This window comes from Vigna unguiculata, chromosome 1, assembly GCF_037176805.1.
Source record: "Vigna unguiculata cultivar grain cowpea cultivar isolate G323 ecotype 2 chromosome 1, ASM3717680v1, whole genome shotgun sequence".
Lineage (NCBI taxonomy): Eukaryota > Viridiplantae > Streptophyta > Magnoliopsida > Fabales > Fabaceae > Vigna > Vigna unguiculata.
The window spans coordinates 3041929-3065425 of record NC_140792.1 but is presented as its reverse complement, the minus strand read 5'-3'; the positions used below and the strand labels follow the sequence as shown (position 1 = coordinate 3065425).

Sequence of the window (23497 nt, the reverse complement as noted above, 5' to 3'; positions counted from 1 at the left end):
AATGTAAAATACTCGATAAATAATAACAAAAGTACAAAACAAACATTAAAGAACAAAAATCACACAATGAATTTACTTATGTCGATATTTTGTTCTTTGTTGATCTTATATTGATGATCTTTGCTTTCATAATCTTCATTTAACTTCATCGGTCCTTTCATGCTCAAAGTTATTCTTTAAATGTATTAATTGAAGTTTCACTTCAACATTTTCTTTTTCTAAACACTAAGCTTAAGATTAAGTAAGTCGATGAACGTGCTAAAATTAATATACAATAGACTAATTTCTTAGATCATATAATACTTTCTCAATAATATAATAGTTTGAAGTCTAATCAATATGTTTAGTTGAACTTATTTGTCTCATGAGTTAAAATTATATCGACTGATAATTTGACATATAGTGTCAATTAGACTTAAATATATATCCTCTCATAAATTGAACATGTAACATTTAATGATGGTTTTAATGGTTTTCATATCCTTTCATTTTAGTAATTCTCTTATCAAATAATAAATGTTTACCATAAAATTTTGTAACATATATACATCATACACAAACATAGTTTTATTATCATCAAAAACCATCTCAACTCGAGAAATTATATCATTTAATTTAGATAATGTCTAAGTTAAAAAAAAAAACATTTTTTTATAAAGATAATGAACCTGTTGTAAAGATAGATTATTGTTGAATTCAATCCTTAAATAAATGAACTATTATCAATTTAGTTCTTAAAAGAAAAAAATATAGTATGTGACTAGGTTGAGAGCCCACGATTATATCTTACAATTAAGTTTTATAAAATGATATTGTCACTAAAATATACTTTTAAAAATTTCCATTGTTTCAAAATGTTAATTTTATCTTGTCTCCCTGGATTAAGATCTTAAACCGTTGATTTGGAACAGATGGAGGAAGCGGTCCCACAGAATCATGACATTTCATAATCCCATCAAATCAATCAAAATCCCAACACAATTCCCTGCGTCGCTGCTACCACGCATGCTGCTGCCCTCCCCCACATCAGAGCCTTCAAAAACTTTGTGTTCCACGTGTCCATATCTGAGAGGCGAATGCAGCGAGCCAGAGTGGTCCATGAAGCAGAGCGTCTTGTAAGTGTGACCCAGACGCTGACGAGGATCCACGTGGCGGGGACAGTGCCGATCCGATCCGTTACAATCGCTTCATGTTGTTTCTTCCGTTTCTCACTCCAAACAACACAAAATCGCTCTCCTTTTTCATGATTTTCTGCTGAGTTCTTCTCTCTTTCTCTTTCTCGCTCTTAGAACCACAATGGCGTTGGGTGGTGCCGGATGAAACGCGGCGTCGTGGAAGGGGTTGCGTGGGTGGGAATCTGGTGCGGGAGAGTGCATTGGGATTCTACAATGGGGAACTGTGATCGTCCTTTCCTTTTGTGATTCACATCTAAAGAGAAAGAGAGAGGGAGTTGTTGTTGTTGTTGTTGAATTCTTAGGATGTCTGAATTGGTGGCCCGAACGGGTCGGCATCAGCAGCGATACGAACATGGGTATCGACTAATCGCAGGGTTCGTCATTTTCTTCTTCCTTTTCTTTTTTCTACTTAATATTGATAATCAAACGTGGTTTATTCTACATCTACATTACAAACCTAAAAGGAACATGGTTAACTTATTTCCTATACATATCACACTATTTTGAACACATTTCGTCTGGGGTGTTCGAAAATTACTAAATATCACGTAAAAAAAATGTTTTCTACATCCTGATAAATGTTTTTCTTAGTTTTGTAGTTTCTTTTTGATAAATTTTCATTGGTAAAAAAAGGTCTTGTTGATTATTGGCTAAAGGGTATTATAAAGAGATTTTTATTAGAAATTAGAAACCATGCAAGTTCAGCTATACTTTTATACTAATCTATACTATCCTATACTAATGCCTAAATAGGATATAGGATTTCAATTTTATTAACAGTTTTTATTTAGAGTATAATGATATCTTTATTATTTTGTTAACCTTTTTTTTTTTCATGATAATTGTTATTTTATTGTAGTACCTGATTTTGTTACTTTACATAAATGTGGACAAAACCCCCGCTTGTGTTTCCACTTTTTAAAAATGTTTATTGCATGCTGATAATATATAACTTTTTCCTTGGGAGGGTATTTGTTTTCTATTTTTCTCAGCTTAGTGGTCTTTTCTTCTCTCTACAAAGGCACTCTAGTGAATTGAATGTAGTTTAGAATCTTCATCTAGGCTTGTGTGTAGGAGTTTGTGTTTTTGAGATTTTTTTTCTAGGAATTAGACTTCAACAATTTGAGAGTGATAGTAAATGACCTGGAAAATGGAACTTATCAGATTTTAATGTTTATGGATGATTTTGAAGATCAGTTTGTAAGTAGTATATTTAGTTTTGTTGCATTATATTGTTGTCTGTAACGTTAATATTTGTGATGGAAGATAATTTCTTACACTAGGAAATATTATTCAATCCAACTAAAATCAACTCGCAGATTTGTAGCCAAAAGACAAGAACAAGGATATGTTTATTATCGAAATGTATTGGCTTTTTAGCTGAAGCAGCTTGTACTATGTTAAGCAAGTTTTCTAGCTAGGAATTACCTGAAGTCTGAAAAGTTGGATTCATATACTTAGAGGTTTGATCTGATCTGTAGATGATAATTGTACTGCAGGTGTGTTCCATTTAGATATAGAAACGGTAATGGCTGTGGGGATTCTTCTGAGAAGACTGTTGAAGTGCTTATGATTAATTCAACCAGTGGACCAGGTCTTCTATTTCCGAAGGTATGATTTTGGAATACGAGTATACTCTACGTTTGCATTTATTTATTACTAAGTGCCCTGCACTTGCAACTTATACTTACGGTTTCTATAAAATTATTCATCAAGAATTTTCTGATGCATTGTTAAGGACTACTACAGTACTCATCCTGGCTTAACTTTTCGGATGACAGGTACAGTAAATTTGGATTGGATCCCTGTCAATAGAGACACATTGGTTTTATCTTTTAACTAGTGGACCCAATAACCTATCATAGTTGGTCACCACACAATGAAATTTGTGTCTATCTCTCTAAAGGGACGGACGGTCTTGCAGCACAAGAGGATGCCAATCCATATGGTTTCTTGTGTCAAACAGCAATGGTCATAAAAATTCTCATTAAAACTGCATTGACCAAAACTGTTGTAGTTTGTTTCCTTTCAATCATTCATGCTCTTCTGGTGTAGGGAAATTTTCATTGGTTGTTTTTCTGCCTTTGATATAATCATAATGGCTTCTTGGAGGAAAGAAAGTTCATAGCCTCGGGGCTTACTATTTTCACGCATTTAATATGCAATATAGACAGTTATTGTTATGCGCATGAAGGGTTTTAGCTCACCTGGTGCATACATGTAGCTGTTATAACTAGTTTGCATGTTTTCAAGAGGCTGCTTCAACCTTAGGTATCTGGCCTATCATTAAGAGAACCTTGACTTTCCTGTAGCTTTATCCTGAGATTTTTCACTAGCTACGTGTTTTAAAAGGATAAGTTGATTGAATTATCTTGTTGTCTTGCTCAACATAGTTTATAAAATCTGTCGCATATGTCCAATGTGGATGATGATTAATCATTAATCACTTTCTGAAAATAAGTAATTTACTTTTTTGGATAGAATTTTCTGATACAAAACAAAAACAAGTGAATCTTCCTCCCCTGATCTGAAAGAAGATTACAAAGTGAATAAGGTTCTGGAGTTTGTTTCATCCTAATTTAAACAAAACACAAATTATGTACCTTATATTGCACGCTATAAAGGCCAATCTTTAGACACTTGAATAATTCAAGACACTAGTGTAAATCTGTTGTAACAACATATATTGATGAGACAGTTCAATTGCGTAGTATGCCCGTCGATGAAGATTTTAGTGCTTCATAATAAATTTCATGCAAATTTATTGCAAGGATCTGTTTCTCTAAATTAATGTCATTCACATAAGCTGTAAGTTTTTTTTCGAATGGTTCCTGATTTGAGATCTCGTTTTCTGATTAGTGTGTTTTTGCTTTGTTATTGAAGGGAGGTTGGGAGAATGATGAAACTGTTGAGGAGGCAGCTGTAAGAGAAGCTATTGAAGAAGCGGGAGTTCGAGGAGACCTAATGGTGCAAAGCTTCTCCACATATATGAATTAATTTAATGTTCTGATAGGAACCGGAATAGAAATGGTAAAACAAAAGTAATATTCATACCGAATTAGAAATATATCAAAGTTATAGAAACCTTCTAAGAGATGAACAATAGAAAAAGAAACCAAAACAAATAACAAAAGTTATAGAACCCTTTTCTAAGGAAGAGCCAGCTTCTTCACTCAGCCCCACCAAATATTCCTCCTTCTGATAAATTCCTTAACATCTCTCTAGACACATTTTCCTCAGCATAGAATTTTTTTCAACTAGCACTTCACTCGTCACTTAACCTGTTCTTTCTGTTTATGCCCTTTATCACTTTCCTTCTTTATTTGTTAGCTGGTAGCTCGTGATCCTATAAGTCCAACTGTGAACCCGTCACATTCTATCTTCTGTAATATTTTGATCTGTTGAAAGTGAATATTTTTGGGGGGTCTAGGAAGCTAATGTGAAAATCAAATCATGTTCTCACATCGTACGTGTAAATTAGCAGATGATGACAACAAAATTTTGCAAAAGGAGAAGCAATTGGTGCTAACTTTGCATCTATATGAAACTAGTTGAGGTCACATTTACATGTAACGAGTAAGAACTGGGATAAGTTAGCAAAATTTGTACCTAAAATAATAATGAAAATATTCTCACATCATTGACTCATGCTATTTCAGTTTTGAGCAAAAATATATGATGAGCTTGGCGGGGTTTGAAACCTTTCATTCTTAACTTGTTGTCCCTTGAATCACCTAGTCTTCTGAGGGTTTTTATGTTGCATTTTTTGTAGTTTTTATTTAGATGGATTATTGCATATCGATGATATGGTGGGTACTTGGTGTCAGGATTTTCTCGGGTACTATGAATTTAGGAGTAAGACCCTCCAAGATGAGTGCAGTCCAGAAGGTTTGTGTAAAGCAGCAATGTTTGCATTGTTTGTGAAGGAGGAACTTGAGTCATGGCCGGAGCAAAGCACAAGAGAAAGGAGCTGGTTAGCTGTATCTGAGGCGCTGGGAAGCTGCCGGCATGCATGGATGAGGGATGCCCTGGAATGCTTCCGTAAATGGCATGAAGAGTGCAATGGAGGATCAAGACAATCATGATAATAGCAAAGATATTTCCTTTCAGGATGTCTTTTTGGCTTTTATTTTTCAAAACTATTCTAGAGAGTAAATTCGAAAACCTCTTATCGGTAAGGAGAAGAAATGTTTGATGATGGAATTTTGGGGAAGAGTTTTTAAAGAAGGAAGCGTTTGACAATGGATATATATGCTATTATGATACTAACAAGAAGTCTATGCTACCTTAAGAAGACATACCAAGAATTTTGCCCTTCTAAAGTATTACCTCCACAAAACTATATGATGACTTGAATTAAGTTTCTTATGATATGTGGAATATATGTCCTTGCAATCGACTGTTACACCGTACAAAATTTACGGATATAAAAGTTATTAAATTTTGGTAAAAAGAAAGAAAAAATCATTTTTAACGTAATAAAGACACAGTGAAAAATGAAGGATTCGAGAGCCTATCGCTTCAATGTAGAAGTAAAAAATGGCATTTACAACGGAGGCAAAAACGGTGACAAGCATAACCATGATGCTTTGCCAAATCAGAGAAACACATAAGATGTATAATGGAATAAATTCTATTTAATAAGAATTATGCAACTGCATACTGGTGAGTCAAAAAAATGCATTAAGTCGACTGTTGAGTACAAATTTGTACAATATGCAATAAACATACATATGATGTGATATACACCTCAAAATCTGGGACTACAAACTTGTGAGTAATGAATGTAAATGAGCTTTTATATCTCCGCACCACCCGGTCAACAGCTTCAATTCTTTCCCTCTATTTATTAACATCATTCATTATATGGGGCCAAAGGGCATTCCAACCTTGATGAGAAGTAGCAGAGCGCATAAAAGTTTCCACTTTGCACAAGCTCAGCCCAGAAAAACATAGGCTAAAGAGCTAATTGAGAATATTGAGTTATGGTACAACCTTCATATTCCTAAAATAGCATTATCAGTCTTCGTCAAGGGCAAGATCAGCAGGATCTCCTATCCAGGGCCTCCCTTCCCTCCACCGGAATTTTATTCTTAGTTTGCCATTTGCATCTACCCCTACAACTTCTCCCTTGCTCGCATGAGTCTCCATTCCCCATCCCCAACGTGGGTTCACCAGTCCATCTCTGATCCTTACCTTGTCACCCACTTTAAACGGCCTAACTCGTTCCATTTCCCAACCCTTACAAAGCCATAGCCTCTCCATGAAACAGAAAGCCACCCAAAGATCTTCATCTTCCATTCGATGCACAACTCCAATGCTTGAATGACTCACTTCCCCCCAATGGTGTGTTGGGGTTGAAACCGAAGCTTTAACCCTCACCCAGTCACCAATGCACAGCTCCTTCTCTTCTACCACCTCCACTTCTGATGGGTCCAACATCCATGTTCTGGATCCTGCTGGAGTGTATATTCGAAGCTTTCCATCCGCATCAATAGCCTGTATGGTCCCAAGACTAGCATGGCTATGCCCTGACCATCCAAATCTTGGTTGCTTCACATATTGTTTCACTCTAACCTTCTGTCCAACAAAGAGTTTGTCAAATCTTTCAAGATGTGAAGTAGGTCCAACCCACTTTTCTTGCTCCCCACAAAATCCCACAAAAATGCTTCTGTCTAGTTCATCTCCTTCATACCCTATTCCTTGAACAACACCAACACTACCTGGTCCAATTGATTTCCAATTATTTGCATTTTCTGTCAACCTCACCCACTCTCCCACTTCAAAAATTTGTTCAATCTCAAGGTCTGAAGGATCCCCTCTCCACAGCTCTGGAAGACCAAAAAATGCGATCCTGACTTCTCCATCAGCATGAATACTGGTTATAACCCCTTGAGATTCGGGCCGAGCTCCTCTCCAGCCCCACCTTGGTTCAACCAAACCAGTTCGGAACCTAACATACTGCCCAACTTTAAAGCTAGGAACCTTTTCAACATCCGTATAATGAGTGATCCACTTCCCTTTGCGAAAACAGCAAGCCAACTCCAAGTATCCAGAATCCTGTACACTATGCACAACAGCTAAACTTTCTCTCCCAACACTATTCCAGTCATAGCTCGGTCTGGTTCCCAGGCTTGGTTTTGAGCGAACCCAATCCCCAACTTCAAATCCTGGAAGCCGCTCTGCATCTCCAGGAGAAACTTTCCACAAGCTCTGCCTACCGGTGACCCTCACCTACAAAGAAACCAGCAAAATCAATTCTTACATATATTATCAATGTTAGATATTATTTGATATTATTAAGATATTATTAGATATTGTTAATCACAATATCAAACAATATCTTTTATTTATTCTATTTATTTTCAGTTACTCTTTTTAATTGTACTTCTCTTTACTATAAATAGATTACCCTATGTGTGGTTTATACACAAGGGAGATTAATCTCAAATCCTGTTTTCTTTATTCTCATCAATCAACATGAAATCACTAATACAATTGTTGACTAAATATTTTATATTTAGTTTGTTTAATTCCTTAGTCACAGCGGTCAATACATTAGTCTAATTTTCTCATAAGGCAGGGACGACAGCACACACAGCTAAAGATGAGGTGGTTTTCTTAAAATGACATTTGCACACTTGTTATTTGTGAAGCACCACCTCACCACTTTTGTAGAAACTACAGCCATGACAGGCAAATTCTGATACCCAGTCCACCCAAGGCGGATAAACTTGGACAACTAATAGTTGCTTACTCATTTAATAATATAATATTTTAATAATAGCCAACCCTTTACTGAAATTTGTTGGCATCACTTCTTAAGTTTAAACCAGCCATACAGATACTGATAGAAAAGATAGAATTTCATGTTACAGCTGGGCTTTTCAAAGGTTTGCTGTAAAATTTAATTTCTGCCATAAAGAAAGCAAAATCCTCCCAGATGAAGGCAGTTTTCTAGGCATATTTATACAATGTTATAAACTTCACACACCTAACACACAGTATCACTACATAACAGTGTTACAGAAAACAGTATTAGGTCCGGTGTAGCAATGTAGTTATGGAAGACACTTCAGATGTCACGGTTAGCTTAAAGTCATTGAAGTTGTAGAATCATGCATAAAATCTAGAAAATACAGATTAAACTTACATTGAGAGCACCATCCATGTCTATTCTCACTACTTTTCCAACTGTAGCTGGTGATTCATTTGACCACCCAAGACGAGGCTGAGTAACTGATGCAATCACATGAATTTCTTGTCCCACCTCAAATGGAGGAACTTTCTCCACGTCAGTGACTGAGCAAGAAAAAGGCTTACTTCTGAAGCAAAAAGCAACACCCATATCGCCATCCTCCTCCAAGCCATGAATTACACCAATGCTGTTCCTTGTAATATCTTCCCATCCATATTTTGGAGAAGACACTGAAGCTTTCACTCTTACCCAATCTCCAACCTGCTTTGACCAAATGAATAATTAAATAGAGCTACCCAATAAGACATCTGACACGAAATGTATAGAAAGAACAAACAAATAATCAACTTTAACGGAAAGGATTACCTTGAAATCTTCCACCTTCTCCATATCCGCAGGATCAGCTTGCCATGGTATGGGTCGATTTGGTATTTCTATAATTAAGAGACCATCATTCTCAATCTCGCTTATTCTTCCAACACTATGATGTGTCTCACCACCCCAAGCATATCTAGGTTCTGCAACAGATCGTTTCACGCATACCCGATCACCTATCTGTAAGACAAATTTGTTAGTAAAGTCATATAATGAAGACAGGAGACAAATAAACGCAATAGAACGAAAGTTATCTGAGTTTTTCTTACCCTAAAAGGAGCAACATGCTCAACCTCCTCTGGCTCACAATGCCATGGATTTGGAAGATAACTCAGTTCTACTAACAGACTGCTGTCTGGTCGTATACAATATACGATGCCAATGCTTCCTGGAGTCACAGCTCCTAGTCCATGCTTTGCAGATGTAAGAGTTGGACGAATGCGAACCCAGTCTCCAACCTTGAATTCTTCAACACGTTCCATCTCTGCTGGGTCAGCTTTCCATCCTCTAGATGCTCCGGGAAACCCAACACGGAGGATTCCATCTTCGTCAACACATAATACTGTCCCAATGCTGTCACGTGACTGCCCACGCCAACCAAATCTAAAATAGATAAATAGTAATAAATATTAAACACTAACGCAAAATCATCAAGGATTGCAAGCATGACATGCACAAGGTTGTCTTCTACACCATCATTTCCTTTCTCGTATACTTTCTTGTAAATAAAAAACCTTGAATAGAGAATAAAAACCTTGATAAATCCACCAAACAGTAAGATTTAAAAAGTAGCATGATGACCCCAAACTAATTGGGCACTCCAATCAAATTATATGAACTGGATCGGATTTATAGAGAAAATGGGAAAACTCCCCTGATTACAGTATGATTGCAAGCATGCCATTCAAGGGTTGTCTTCTACACTATCATTTCCTTTCTTGTACTTTCTTGTAAATAAAAGCCTTGAATAGAGAATAAATAAAACGGTATGATAAATCCACCAGACAGTAAAATTTAAAAAGTAGCATCATGACCCCAAACTAATTAGGCACTCCAATCAAATGATATGAACTGGATCAGATTTATAGAGAAAATGGGAAAATTCCCTTGATTACAATATGATTGCAGAACTTCGAGGGTCTGCATATCCTAGTGCCCAAAGGCACCAATCCTCTCAAATGACAAAATGAAATCCCTCTCAACCCCTCTTCCTATTTAAATACAGCTACAGGTCTGCTAAAATAAACCCACCCTCAATGGGCCAAATCAATTGCACCCCTATTAGCATAACCCCTTGTATTTCTTAAACTAACATACAATATCTTTGGTCCTCTCATGAAATACTAGATTTGAGACATTATGAAGAGCAGTTTGGTTATCACAAATGAGAGACATTTGTACAACTTCCCCCAAATTTCAGTTCTTTAGGCAACTATTTGAACCAAATAAGCTCACATGTGGTAATTTAGTTTTCCAACTAGTCAGTCTCCTATATATCCCTTATGATCCGAAAGTGGCTCCCCCTAACTTGATAGAAGTTTAGATTTGGGACCCATAGGTGTGTTACTATCCTCTAAAATATCAAATGCATACTTTCTCTTGGAAATAATAATTCCACTGCTGGATTGGGCTTACCTCAATCCCCCAAAAGTACTTGAGTATACCAAGATATTTTATTCAGAAATGATAAGGCGTTGTTTTATCTATGAGATGTTATTGTGGTCACTACCTATAAGAACAATGTCATTAATACACTCCATCTAGTAGATAGACCCAACAGTCAAATGATGATAAAAACACAAAATGGTCGACTTCGCTTTGAGTCATACCAAATCGTTGGACAACTGCATTGAATCTACCACACCATGCCTTGAAAGATTGTTTAAGACCATAGATTTGTGGACTCAACATACTTAACGAAAATACCCCCCTTGAGCAACAAACACAAGTAGTTGGTTCATATATATTTCCTCTTGAAAATCACCATGTAGGAAGGCATTTTTAAATTTCAACTAGTAGAGGGGCCAACATCAAAGAACCCCCATGGCTATGAAAAATATAACAAAGGCAAGGCCAGCTTTGATGGCAAAGAACCAAAGGAGCAAGATCCCATATAGCACTATTCTAAAGAGCACACAATTCATCCAACATGGCTTGTCTCCAACAAGAGTGGGCGAAGGCATCCCCTACACTCTTAGGATTAGACACAAAAGAAATGAAAGAGAGATAAATGTAATGGAATGGAGACAACCAATGATAATTAGAGGCGGCATAATAAGGGAAAGGATTATGAGTAGCTAATGCTCAAGAGGCACAACGAGAGGGGCAAAAGAGTTGGAATCGAGTTGGCATCAGAGTATATCAATAGGTGCCCCAATAGGAAGGTGTGTGTTTCATGCAATGACAAACTTGGAGTGGAGGCTAAGTTGGTGAATTTGACATTACATTGAATATGTCTATGGGATCAAATACAATGGGGGTCGTAAAGGGGGCTTGGAAACTTTCATAAGGGAATCAATGCAAAGTGGGGAGAAGGCTAGGTGACATCAACTAAAATCAAATAACAACGAAAAGGGGTGAGAAACACTTATATCCTTTATGATACCAAGGATAGTCTAAGAGGACATACTTATGAGACCTAGCTGACAAAGGATCAGAATTGGGATTATGAACAAAAAGGTGGACCCAAAAACACAAGGAGTTAAAGGGTGGAGAGATTGATGATAAAACAAAAATAGAGTGAGGTATTTGGTTAATAAGAACACAAGATGGAATTTGATTGATAAGATAGCACACCGTTAAACATCACCCCAAAATTATTGAGGAACACAACCATGAAAAAGAAAAGAGTTATTCTCGCACTTTGCCACTCCATTTTGATGAGAGGAATATGCACATGAGGTTTTATGAAAAACACTATGGGAAGCCATGAATGTCTAAAAAGAATGGCAGAGGTATTCACAAGTGTTATCAATACGGAAAATTACAAATAGAAATACTAAACTAATTTTTAACTTCATTATAAAAAGATTGAAATATGGGAAACAACTCAGAATGATTTTCATTAAGAACAACCTAGTATGTTGAGAATAATCATCAACAGATGTTACAAAATATGGAAATCCTAAAATGGATGTAATGAAACTCGAGTCCCACATATTTGAGTGGACTAAAGAAAAAGGAGACAAAGTTCTATTTGGGACACTCCTAGTAAAAGAACTACAACTAACTATGTTGGCATAATTGACAAAGATGTTGTAGCTTGGCAAACCTAGGAGACCATGAACTTTGCCTAAGTACTCATTCATGGAGCCATCAAAGCATCTAGGAGCGCTGGTACTCGAGATTTCAACTTTGGACCAATGAGAGCGATCTTCTAATCAATGGAGTCTATGTTGTTTAGGTAAGATAGTCAATATAACCTTATCCTTTAAGCAAAAGTTTGACATTAGATGTCCAAGTGTCATAATTGTTCCCATCTAAGTAGACAATGGAGAGTGGGACATTGACATAGTAAAAATAGCATATTCACATTGACCAATGCTAAAAGTCACCAAGGGCAAGTGGAGGAGAGAGAAGCACTAGACTTGGAGAGAGAAAAACACATCCACAATTGGCACAAGGCCACTACGTTGTGAATGTGTTAGCAGCGCAATAGCAAGGGTGGGGTCGCTGGTCAAAATGGTGATGGCAAGACGACGCAGAAGTTGCAAGGCAAATTTTGACATTGATAAACAAAGGGTTCACAGAGAAGACACCATTTAGAGGAATAGGCTCTAGGTACCACAAAGGGAAAAATAGTATACATTTATGAGATATAATCCTCCTCTTGAATTTCCAATTAGCACAGCTGACAACAATATATACATATTGCTAGTAGCATAAATATTAATATTTGGGTAGAAAGTAGTTATGTTGGGAACTATTTCCTGCTATATCTATGAGTTGAACCTAAGATTCTAGTAGTCTTTTGATCTTTCATCTTTTCATTGTATCACATTTTTATCGTTATAAATAAAAGATCATAAGAGGGGTCTTTCAAGCCATCTAAAATATTTATTTCTCCTTTTTTTAATCTTAAGTATAAAGCATTACATAGAAATGGGCCCAAACCCATATACCAAATGTATATAATTGACATCAAATATAAAGAAGCCTTTGCATACAAAAAATTACGAAACACAGTTATGTAAACTTATACCTAGGCTCTTTTACATCTTCTTTCAGTTGTACATGTTGTCCCCTGTCCAATGGAATGACTTTTATAACTTCATTTGCCAGAAGACGAACCTCTCCAGAACAAAATGAAACAACGAGATTATCTTTGTCTGGAACACTTTGCACAAAACCAACACTTTGTGCACTAGCACCTTGCCATCCATGTGTTGGAGTTGTGACAGATTTTTTAAATTTCACCCAGTCTCCCACTTCAAATCTATATATTCATCAAAAAACAAAATTTTAAACATATTACTCATATATAGGAAGACAATAAATCTCAAACTAAAAGCTAGCATATAATAATGTCTTCCACTCACGATGTAGGAGACAAATGAACTCCCCTATTTGAGAGTGCTTCCACCAGATCTTCGGATAACCATTCTCGGGGGAGAGCCTCCAAAATGTCACGTAGCGTCTTGCCACTATCAAAAAAACATAACCCCATCAGTCACGGGATAATCAGTTAAATAGGACTAACATGAAACAGTTAGATGCAGTTTCAAAGTTATGACAATAATATTACAGATAAGTTTATGATGTTCAAAAATAATAATTACAACTTAATGAAGTGCCTTTACCTGTGGTTTCTGACTTCAATATCAGCATCAGGATGCATTAGCATAATAACAAGCCAGTTCAGATTTTCACGAACCATTTTTGCTGTCTCAGCTGCTATATGGAAAGCGTTGTCACCGTCGTCATCCTGACAGTTACATTAGAACATCAAATGACAAGGACATAATGGCAAAGCTTCCTTCCAAACTACACGTAACATGTCAACTTCGAATTATTTCTGCCAAGTAAACAAAATTTTGAAGCCAAAAATACGTGCTTTTGTTATAAGCTAAACACTAGTTGCACACTTTTATGGTTCACCATAAAATCCAGTACAAACGGTTCAAATATATATAAAAAGTAAAGAGCACAACAAATTAAAAAGATTCACAAAGACGGCTTTGATGTAATGGAAACAAGCACACGCCCAAGAATAAAAGTCAATTATATTCTGTCTTCTCCAGTTTACTTAATCTATTGATTTTTAATATGAATCACATTCCTTAGATTTGTTAGCCCCTCAACCACCTTCACAGGAATCAATATCATTAAGCTCAGATTACTCAATATAAAGAATGACTACATCAGATACTGAAGGCAAAACTATATCATGTGATAAAGATTTAAGGTAGAAAATAGAAAGTTTTATGAACTATATGAGAAATAGGGGTGAAAGAAGACATCACAAAAAGCAAAACATATTCGATGTGCTGCCAGAGATTGAAATTTCTAAGAGATTGAAATTTCTACATCATCCATAACAATATATGAAGGTGACCAACTTTTGACGCAGATATTTCTTTTTGGACAAGTGCTTCGGTAAAATGGTACGCTCTCATTCTCCTCATCTTACAAAAAAAAAACTAACAGACAAGCATAGCAATACCTAATTATAATTGTAAATGATCAAACAGGAAAATGAGAATTTGAATGAAAACCTGCAAATTAAAATTTGCTCCAGCAGCTAGAAGCAGTCCAACACATGCCTTAGCACCCCTAGCTAAGGCCAAGTGAAGAGGAATACTGTTGTGCACATTGCGAATGTTCACATCAACCCCAGCAGCCAGAATAACCTACTCAAAACACCCAACACATATTACCATGAAGTACAAAATATGCATACTTTAGCACCAAAAAATATATTTACGGACACTAAATCATTTTAACCAAGAGGCTCAATCATTGTCATCAAGAAGCTCATTCGCTTACCTGAACCAGGTCGACATCATTAGTCATAGCAGCCGTATGCAATGCTGTCCTCCCATTTTGTGAATCTTGAGCAGAAGGATCAGCTCCAGCTGCAAGCAGTATCTGCACCAGTTCTCTGCCCTCTAAATTTGGCACAGACAAACAAGGTCACAGAATTCAATTATGTCAATAAAGAGAATAAATAGCATAAATGATATTAAAAATACCCGTGTATTAACTCCGAAATTTGAAGAATTAATTCAACGAGGTGTTATCAGTGGCAGATAACAGGCTATGGTGCCAGCCAAAGATCCACAATGTGAATATGGCAGATGGGAATGCAGATAATGAGAGAAATACATAGAACATGCATTTTTGTATTTAATTACAGAGATAGAATTGCAGTGCAGATGTATTTTCAAAAAAGTCAGAGCATGGGAAAAAAGAAGAGGGCATTGACTGGTTTAGTCAGAAAGAGAGGCAACGAGACAAGCACGAGGCTGAGTCAGAGAAACGATGCAAAATAGCAAGACTGGGGGTGAAGGAGAAGGGTAGACACCAAAGATTTGAGTCACATTGCTGGCTGGTCGCCTGAAGAACACACTGAAGGTGGCAGGACAAGTCACTGCTAGCGGTTTTTGCTAGTTGTTTGAGAAAAGACAACCATTTTGGATATTTTGGGTGGGCTGTCATATTTTAATGTTTGGGCTGGGGCATGAGTTAGACTCTAGGGTATTCTAATCTTATATTTTTTATTTACTCATCTCCTTTTTCATCATTGTCTTCACCATTTCTGCCATGGCTACTACAGCTTTTAAATTAGAAAAAGAAAAGGAACTTTTGTAGTTTTTCTCTATTTTTTATATTTTTATATAAAATGATAATGATTTGATAAGATGTGGACAAACAAAGAATTAAAATTGGTTTACGCAGAGTTAGAACAAGCATATAAGTTATACTACAACTAAAGATCAAATCTCACAAATACAATAAGACTCCTACCTATCCCCTAATTAATAAGGAGACCAAATGAAATTAGGAAACAAACCCTTTTGGTGATCATCGATTAGCAAATTGATATTGTACTCTAAATAAACACATTAATACATTAGGTCTGTTCGAACCTTTCAATTAAAATGAGTGTGTGGAAGAACAGATTTGGATATCCACATCCGATCAACAGGTCCGTTGAAAACTATTCAATCTTGGGAAAATCACGGAATTTAGCAGAAAAGTTTAGGCAGTTCTAAAAATAAGAAAGTTATGGTTTTGGGTAGCAATATGGGTCAAAACAAGATTAATTTCTATTGGACAATGGTATAGAGATGGCTTTTTGTATTACTTGGGCCTTATAGGTGAGGCATCTGATGTGTCATGTGCAAAGTTGTAGTTCAGGTTCAATAAAATAATTGCACTATAAGGCGTCAATTTTCACATGGAATCAAGGTGATGAATGGAAAATGGTCAAAATTCCACAATATAAACATACCATTATAGAGGGGACAAAGGACACCACATTATAGCATTATGGTACAACTATGATGGTTATTCAACAACATTGCATAGAATAATATACTAGGTTTATTGGAGGGTTGGCCCAGACCTTTTCTCTGAAATAATTTCTGTTGATCAAGGCTTTTTCAATAAATAGCAAGTATAAATTTTGTGGCATTAGCAGTTTCTGAAGTTCTTTGGTGTATTCATCATGGGAGTAGATGCACGATTCAGTCTCGTACCTTCTGAACTTCTTGTGGGATAGAATATCTTCGTCATGTCCCTTTAAGGCTTAGCCAGTGGCTACTTTAAGGTTGTCACTGAAGGGGGTGCAGGTTTGCTAAATTTTTACAAACTTTTTTTGAATTTTTTTTCTCTACTTAAAGCTAACGTAAAACAGGCCAATATCTACTTAAAGTTTTCACAGATCTGTCAGGCCTTATCTTCCTACAGTTGACATTATATTGGTTAGAATATATGAAAATATTTTATCATATTTTAATTACCATCATGATTTGCTTCCCTAATTAGTTAGGATCCCAATAAGCGATAATAAGGGTTAGTGCTGTAGGTTTTAAAAATATCAATACATTGTCAGACACTCAGTTAATATAAACTCGGTGTTTCATTCTTTTTTTTCCTTCATTCCTCTCTTCCTCTATGCCTAAACCCATAATTTCAAAACTCCTTCCTTTTTATCTAAACTATTTGAAATTGATAATATCCATTATTGAAGAATTTCTAGATGCACCAAGTAAAGTAAATAAGTTAAAAAAATAGTCAAATTTTCAAAATCATTATCAAACAGTGAAGTTTTGGATACCTTTCTCATGGTCTTTCTTAGAAGCAGCTGCCATGCACAATGCAGTGCCAATAGGGCTTGGTATGTCAATTGCTTCAGCAATCTCATCAGAAGTTGCAACTTCCGCCCATCTCTTCACAACAGCAACATTCCATGTTGCCACACACAAGTGCAGTGGTCTGCAACACCAGAGTAAAACTGTACGATTAGCGGATTATTATATATGCATGTTAGACAAAATATCAATTTAACACAAACGATACAATTCACAATATGTGGGGTTCAATTATCTAGAAGATGACCCGTTAAAAGAATTTTCTTTTCTAATACTCTATAACTTTAAAACAGAAGCAACCTAAATTTTACTGAAATTCTAAGAAATATGATGAGCAATTAAGCAATGCGATATTGTTATCATCAGATAAAGTTAAAGTGGTCCTCTGCAAAAACAACAGACTGAATCCAGTGGTATTTTACTTGATTAAATATAATTGATTTTTTAGCAGAATTTGATATGAATTTCTCAGTAACCATAGTAAGGATTAAGGAATAGAAACTATCACTTAAAAATGAAAACTTTTCAGGAACTTCCTTTACAACTCAAATCACGATCAAGAATTGGTTCTGGAGAATTCTGAGATTAGGATGGTTTTAGAGAAAACTGAAAAGTTTGCTGTTAAATTTCTGTATCTCTAACGGGATCAGGATTTATTGTACAAATATCAGTCCAATTCTTAACCAAAACAGCAGCTTGCAGTAAATACTATGCTGAGCTGGCAAGTTACCTAGAGTATAAAGCCCTTTCATATAATGAACCAATACAAGCAGTATTAATACTATCATGTTCAAACTCCAAACAAGAATGACTCAGTTTCTCTCAAATTGGTTTTCCCATAATGGTCCATTGGCAATTAACGATAGTTTAGAAATATTGTACAGTAAAGTGAAAGGCAAAAAGCTATCATCCAAAAATGAAATATAAAACCCAAGAATGCATGCATAAAACCCCAAGTAAAATCCAAAAAGACATGCACAAGATCCAACAACAAGCAAGCTTCACTTAGTCAGCTTCAAATTATTAATTGTACTAAAGATGCAGATTAGGTGTAGAATAGACAAAAAAAGCCATTATCCCGTTCCCCTCCTTAAATGTTCACAACTATAGAAGTGTATAAGAATAAGAAAAAAAAATTAATCAGTAATTCATACTTCGTGCCAACTCAACAGGCTGAGTTGCTATTAAGTATTTATGCTGCCAGGTCCAAGCTCAAAACAGGAATGGCTTACTTTCACTCATTTTTGGTTTTCCCATAATGGTCCATGGGCAATTAATGACAGATTAGAAATATTGTACTGTAAAGTGAAAGGAAAAAGCTATCATCCAAAGATACAACCTAAAATCCAACAATGCATGCATAAAAGCCCAAGTAAAATCCAAAAGCACATGCATAGAATCCAACAGCATTTGCCGTAACAAGCAAGTTTTGCTAAGTCAGCTTCAATGATTAATTGAACTAAAGATGCAGATTAGACGTAAAAAATATTCCATATCCTGTTCCCCTCCTTAAATGTCCACAACTAGAGATGTGTCTAAGAATAAGAAAAAATAATGATACAGTAATTCATACTTCATTGCAACTCAACAGGCTGAGTTGCTACGAAGTATTTACACTATCAAGTTCAAAACCTCAAAACAAGAATAACTCACTTTCTCTCCTTTTTGGTTTTCCCATAATGGTCCATTGGCAATTAATGATAGTTTAGAAATATTGTACCGTAAAGTAAAAGGAAAAATCTATCATCCAAAGATGCAAAATCAAATCCAATGATATACACATAAAATCCCAAGTAAAATCCAAAAACCCATGCACAAAATCCAACAGCATTTTAGGAACAAGAACACTTCACTCGATCAACTTCAAATTACAGATTGAACTAAAGATGCAGCTTAGACATAGAATAGGCATACAAAAAATGTCACTCTCCTATTCCCATCGTTAAATGTTTACAACTATAGATGTGTCTAAGAATAAGAAAAAGTAATAATACATTAATTCATACTTCATAGCAACTCAACAGGCTGAGCTGCATCTTTAAACATAAAACTGATACCCCAAGTTAAGGTGTGAACAGGACATGAAGACAACAATAAATGTAAAATTAAAAAGATGACAAATTGACAGCTTCGGCAAAACTGTTTCTTTCCTGTGTAATAAATAATAATAAATAAGCTCACAATAATTAATTAAGATCAGAATATCATACCTATATATACTGATTTACACACATGGAAAACAAGTTCTAGTTATAAAGAAATATATGCCAATACTAACGTCAGGTTCTTTGAATTCACAATGGACATTGATTTACAGCCTCCATTCTCCAGTATTACAAGTGCACAGTCTGTGTACTTCTTGGAAATTGCTCTATGCAGAACAGATTCACCTTCATCATCCACCGCATTAGGATCAGCTCCGGCTAATAGTAATTCCTGTTATTGCTCCACAAAAATTCTAGATGAATATAGTTCTAGTGAAGAAGAAGAAGAAGAAAGATCTAAGTATAATTCATTTTAAAAACATACTCGCATACAATCTGGCTGGCCATGATAGGCACAAACGTGAGCTACAGATGGACCAAAACCATCTCTCAATCTTGACTGCACATTAGCATTTCTTTTGACAAGGCTACGAACACATTCTAGGGACCCAGCTGCTAATGCAAAAACAAGAGGAGGATCCCCATCTTTGTCCAATACATCAACATTTGCTTCTCTATACTCCAAAATTGTCTCGACAAGTTCTGCACTGCCCCGTCTACAAGCTAAGTGGAGAGCTGTTTGTCCATGAGCATTTTGAGCTTCCAATAACGATGTTAGGTAGTTGCTGCCATTTTCTAATACAGCCTTTGCAAGAAGATCTCTGTTCAAGAAATACATGAAAATGAATTAAACGATAAAGTTTAAGAATAAATTAGCTCAGACAAGAAGTGTTGTGACACCAACTAACCTAACACATGCAGTATCTCCTTCAGATACAAGTCGATGAAGATGGTTAGGGTTTTCCTGAGGAACTTCCAATTCAGGTATAGGTGAAGGCTCCATCACAGTTGATACAGAACCCTTATTATCTAAGCCACTGTATTCACACAAATGTATAAAACAGTTATAAGACAACGCTGCTAGTTAAACATCAATGACAACTGTTCATCCAGCTCATTCCAATGAAGCTCACATTTGCATACTAAAAGATGCAACAATGGCTATAACAGACTTACTTATCAGGGCTTGCAGGAGGGCTGCGTGGTATTTCCTGCAAATGGCGGAGAAATATTGCCAGCATAGCACTAAAAGTAGGCCTTTTAGATGGCTTGAATTGCAAGCACTCTCCAATCATCTTCCACAATTCCCTCGGAATTCCACCTCCAACCACACTAGCATACTGTGGAGGCAGCTTCTTAGCTTTAACAACCGCTCGATAGATTTCCTCCGCACTTAAACCTGCCCAACTGCATATAGAATTTGCACTAAGAAACTTGGAAAGAGTGAACAACATAAGAAATAAAAGTTGAGTAAAGAATGAGTTGCTCCACGTACGGAATGGAACCCGTGCACATCTCCACCAATGTACAACCAAAACTCCAGGCATCTGATTCGGAAGATATACCTATTCCATCATCCCAAAACAAATTTAACGATTTCTTCACAGGTTCCCAAGCCTCTGGTGCTGTATAATGTGGGCTGAGCATTATACATTCCATACAGGAATGGATCTTTACAGAGTCACACTCTGGTCGTGCCTTCCAACAGGAAGGCTTCTTCAGAATTGTAGCAAGTCCATAATCAGAAACCACGGCATGACCATTTGCGTCAAGAAGAAGATTGGATGGTTTTAAATTCATGCAAACAACGCCTGCAGCATGAAGTTCAACGACCCCTCGGGCAATGTCAGCCCCGTATCTACATTTGGAAAATTGTAATGTTATTATCCGTAGTGCCAAGGGAAATTGAAATGTAATAAGGTATTATTCATTCCACTAAAATGATTTTGACACTACCTAGTCCATATTAAGCAAAAAAGTCAAAGGTCATAATCATCCTGACCAATTCTTTCTGAAGCAATTTCATAAACATACTATTCAACTATTTATCTGGTTGTCTACCAAAAGAAAAGTACACAGACAGCACGAAAAACACAGAGATAGCGTCTCCCACCAAACACTGGTTATTCAACGACTGGCAGGGACATAATAACATCACATTTTCTCTAAATTTTAACCACAAAGATGACGACAACAAGAATGCATATAATTTAGTACAGTCTACTTAGACATTGATACATTGTCCCCAAATTTTAACCAAAATGATACCCTTCCTGCTTATCAACTTTTACCATTGAAACTGTGACAATACTGATAGTGTTTCAAAACGCAGACCACATCACTGGAAGCTGCAGTCACAAATTGAACAAACAACCCAACTATAGCTGCAACCTCAACTTAAAACCACAATAATCAAACAACCGCAATTTAAAACCACATATACTCATCAAACAAACCAAGAGAAACCAAACTAACCAAACATCAGGCAACAAGATTAACCAGAAGAATAAACGAAGAAAACACAAATAAAAATAAATAAATAAATAAATAAAAACCAAAACCTTAGGACTTGTTCTAAAGTGAGCCTTCCCTCATTGCGCTGCATCTCGGACTGAACCGATCCATAGCACTTATCCATCACGAGGCACAAACTGTCCTCCACCCTCATTGTCCCATGGAAAGTGCACACATTCCTACACCACATCGAAGCCCTACGCAAATCCTCTAACTTACCCTGAACCCAATCCAAATCCATCCCCTCCACCACCGTCACCTTCTTCACCGCCACGCTGTGCCGGCACCTCCGTCCTCCTTCCACTCCACCGCCACCGCTGATCACCGCCATCCACATCTCCACTCCCGCCCTCCTCCCCTCTCCAATCCGGCGCACCAACTTCAGGTCCTGGTGTGCGCCGCCACCGACCTCGATCACCGGCTCGCACCCGCCAGAGCTGGACGCCTGTGACTCACGGCTGTTCCGACGACGCTTCTCGTCGTCCTCATCCTCCTCCCCGCCTCCGTCCTCCTCCTCGTCATCGGTGTAGTCGCAGTCGAAATTGGCCCCTCCACCTCCTCCTCTCCCGACGCCGCCGTTGGCGACGGTGGTGGCGGAGTGGAGCAGCGCTAGCACCGCGTAGTTCTTCCGCAGAGCCTGAACGGAGTTTCCCACGGTGGACACGTGTCGACACCTCGGACATGCCAGCGTAGCGTCCGAAGAGGGTGCGAACATTCTAGAGAGACACTCTCTGCAGAAGCCGTGGCCACATTGCAGCAGAAGAGGAACTCTCTCCTCCTCGTTGTAACGCGTTTGGCAAACCGAACAACACGGGATTTTCATTTCTCTCTCTGTATCTCTCTTTCTCTATCTTCTCTCCACCTATTTATACCCACGCGCCACGCCACTGACCAGAACGGCGCCGCTTTGATCCCAAATCGAATCACGACAATCTCCTCTACGCTCTACGCGGAATTAATGGTGCCGAGGGGTGCGAATGGTAGATCCATGGGCCGAACTCAGCAAAACCACTTAAGCTTCATCAATTAAGCTAATCTTGAGAGATAGAGAGAGAAAGGGTTTTAGAGAGAGAAACAGAAAAAGTGGTTGCTCAAGAAAAGGGAAAGAAAAATTGAAACAAGGGGATTTATTTTTTTTTTTTATTTTTTTTTTTATTTCTTTCCTTACTGTTTTTCCATTTGTGAGAAATGGGTTTGGCCTAGGTGGGTAGGAAGGAAACAAGGAGAGAGAGTTAGATGATGTAGGTGACTTTGGACTTCAAAATCAACACACTTTGCTTCTTCACATAAGTGGCATAATTTTTCGTTTTTTTAGGTCTACTTTTGGTTTTATATTCTATTGTGTGCTTTTCATCTCTGCATTTTTTTCTTTTAAACTAGGTTTTGTTTGGGTTGTGATTGGCAAGATAAAGAGGTTCTTGGAGTTCTGTGCTTGCTAAATTTAGAGTTCCACCTATACCAATACACTTTTATTTTTTATGCTTTTGCAAACTCTGGAACTCCTTCCTAAATTCGTCTCCTTTTGGAAAAATAATGCTCCTTTATTCCATCAACAAAATGGAAAAAAGTAAATGGTGAGAGGTGTTATCATTCTACCAATGGAGAGGAATTGTTTTTCATTCAATTATAAGATGTTATTTTATTTTCTATTATTTTTAATATTTGTTCTCCGTGATTGAGAAGATCAAATGTTAATAACTTATTTATAAATATAATTTATTATAAAATGTCGTGTCTTAATTTGATTTATGTTTCTAGTAGAGTTCTAACCGTAGGAGGAAAGAATGTATTTGGTTTAGTATTTACTATACACAGCTGGTAATAAAAAAAAAATGCACAATAGTGAACAACATAAAAAAATATAAAAAAATAAGG

The 23497-nt window shown here is 36.7% G+C and overlaps 2 protein-coding genes across 2 annotated transcripts; one reads left to right on the top strand and one right to left on the bottom strand.

Moving 5' to 3' along the window:
• The first annotated feature begins 1207 nt into the window (after window positions 1-1207).
• LOC114180297 (nudix hydrolase 16, mitochondrial-like) lies at window positions 1208-5421 on the top strand. Its single transcript, XM_028066590.2, has 4 exons — window positions 1208-1549; window positions 2675-2786; window positions 4059-4142; window positions 5003-5421. The coding sequence occupies exons 1-4, from the start codon at window positions 1479-1481 to the stop codon at window positions 5258-5260; spliced, it is 525 nt and encodes a 174-aa protein (XP_027922391.1). The 5' UTR covers window positions 1208-1478; the 3' UTR covers window positions 5261-5421.
• A 371-nt stretch (window positions 5422-5792) lies between these two features.
• KEG (protein kinase KEG) lies at window positions 5793-22710 on the bottom strand. The gene is made up of 16 exons (XM_028066581.2): window positions 21670-22710; window positions 20604-20966; window positions 20285-20515; window positions 20017-20145; window positions 19593-19929; window positions 19342-19499; window positions 17030-17187; window positions 14734-14855; window positions 14463-14597; window positions 13548-13672; window positions 13287-13391; window positions 12950-13183; window positions 9018-9351; window positions 8740-8928; window positions 8329-8634; window positions 5793-7409 (listed from the first exon to the last, which is right to left on the bottom strand). The coding sequence occupies exons 1-16, from the start codon at window positions 22443-22445 to the stop codon at window positions 6195-6197; spliced, it is 4917 nt and encodes a 1638-aa protein (XP_027922382.2). The 5' UTR covers window positions 22446-22710; the 3' UTR covers window positions 5793-6194.
• Between the last annotated feature and the right edge of the window lie 787 nt (window positions 22711-23497).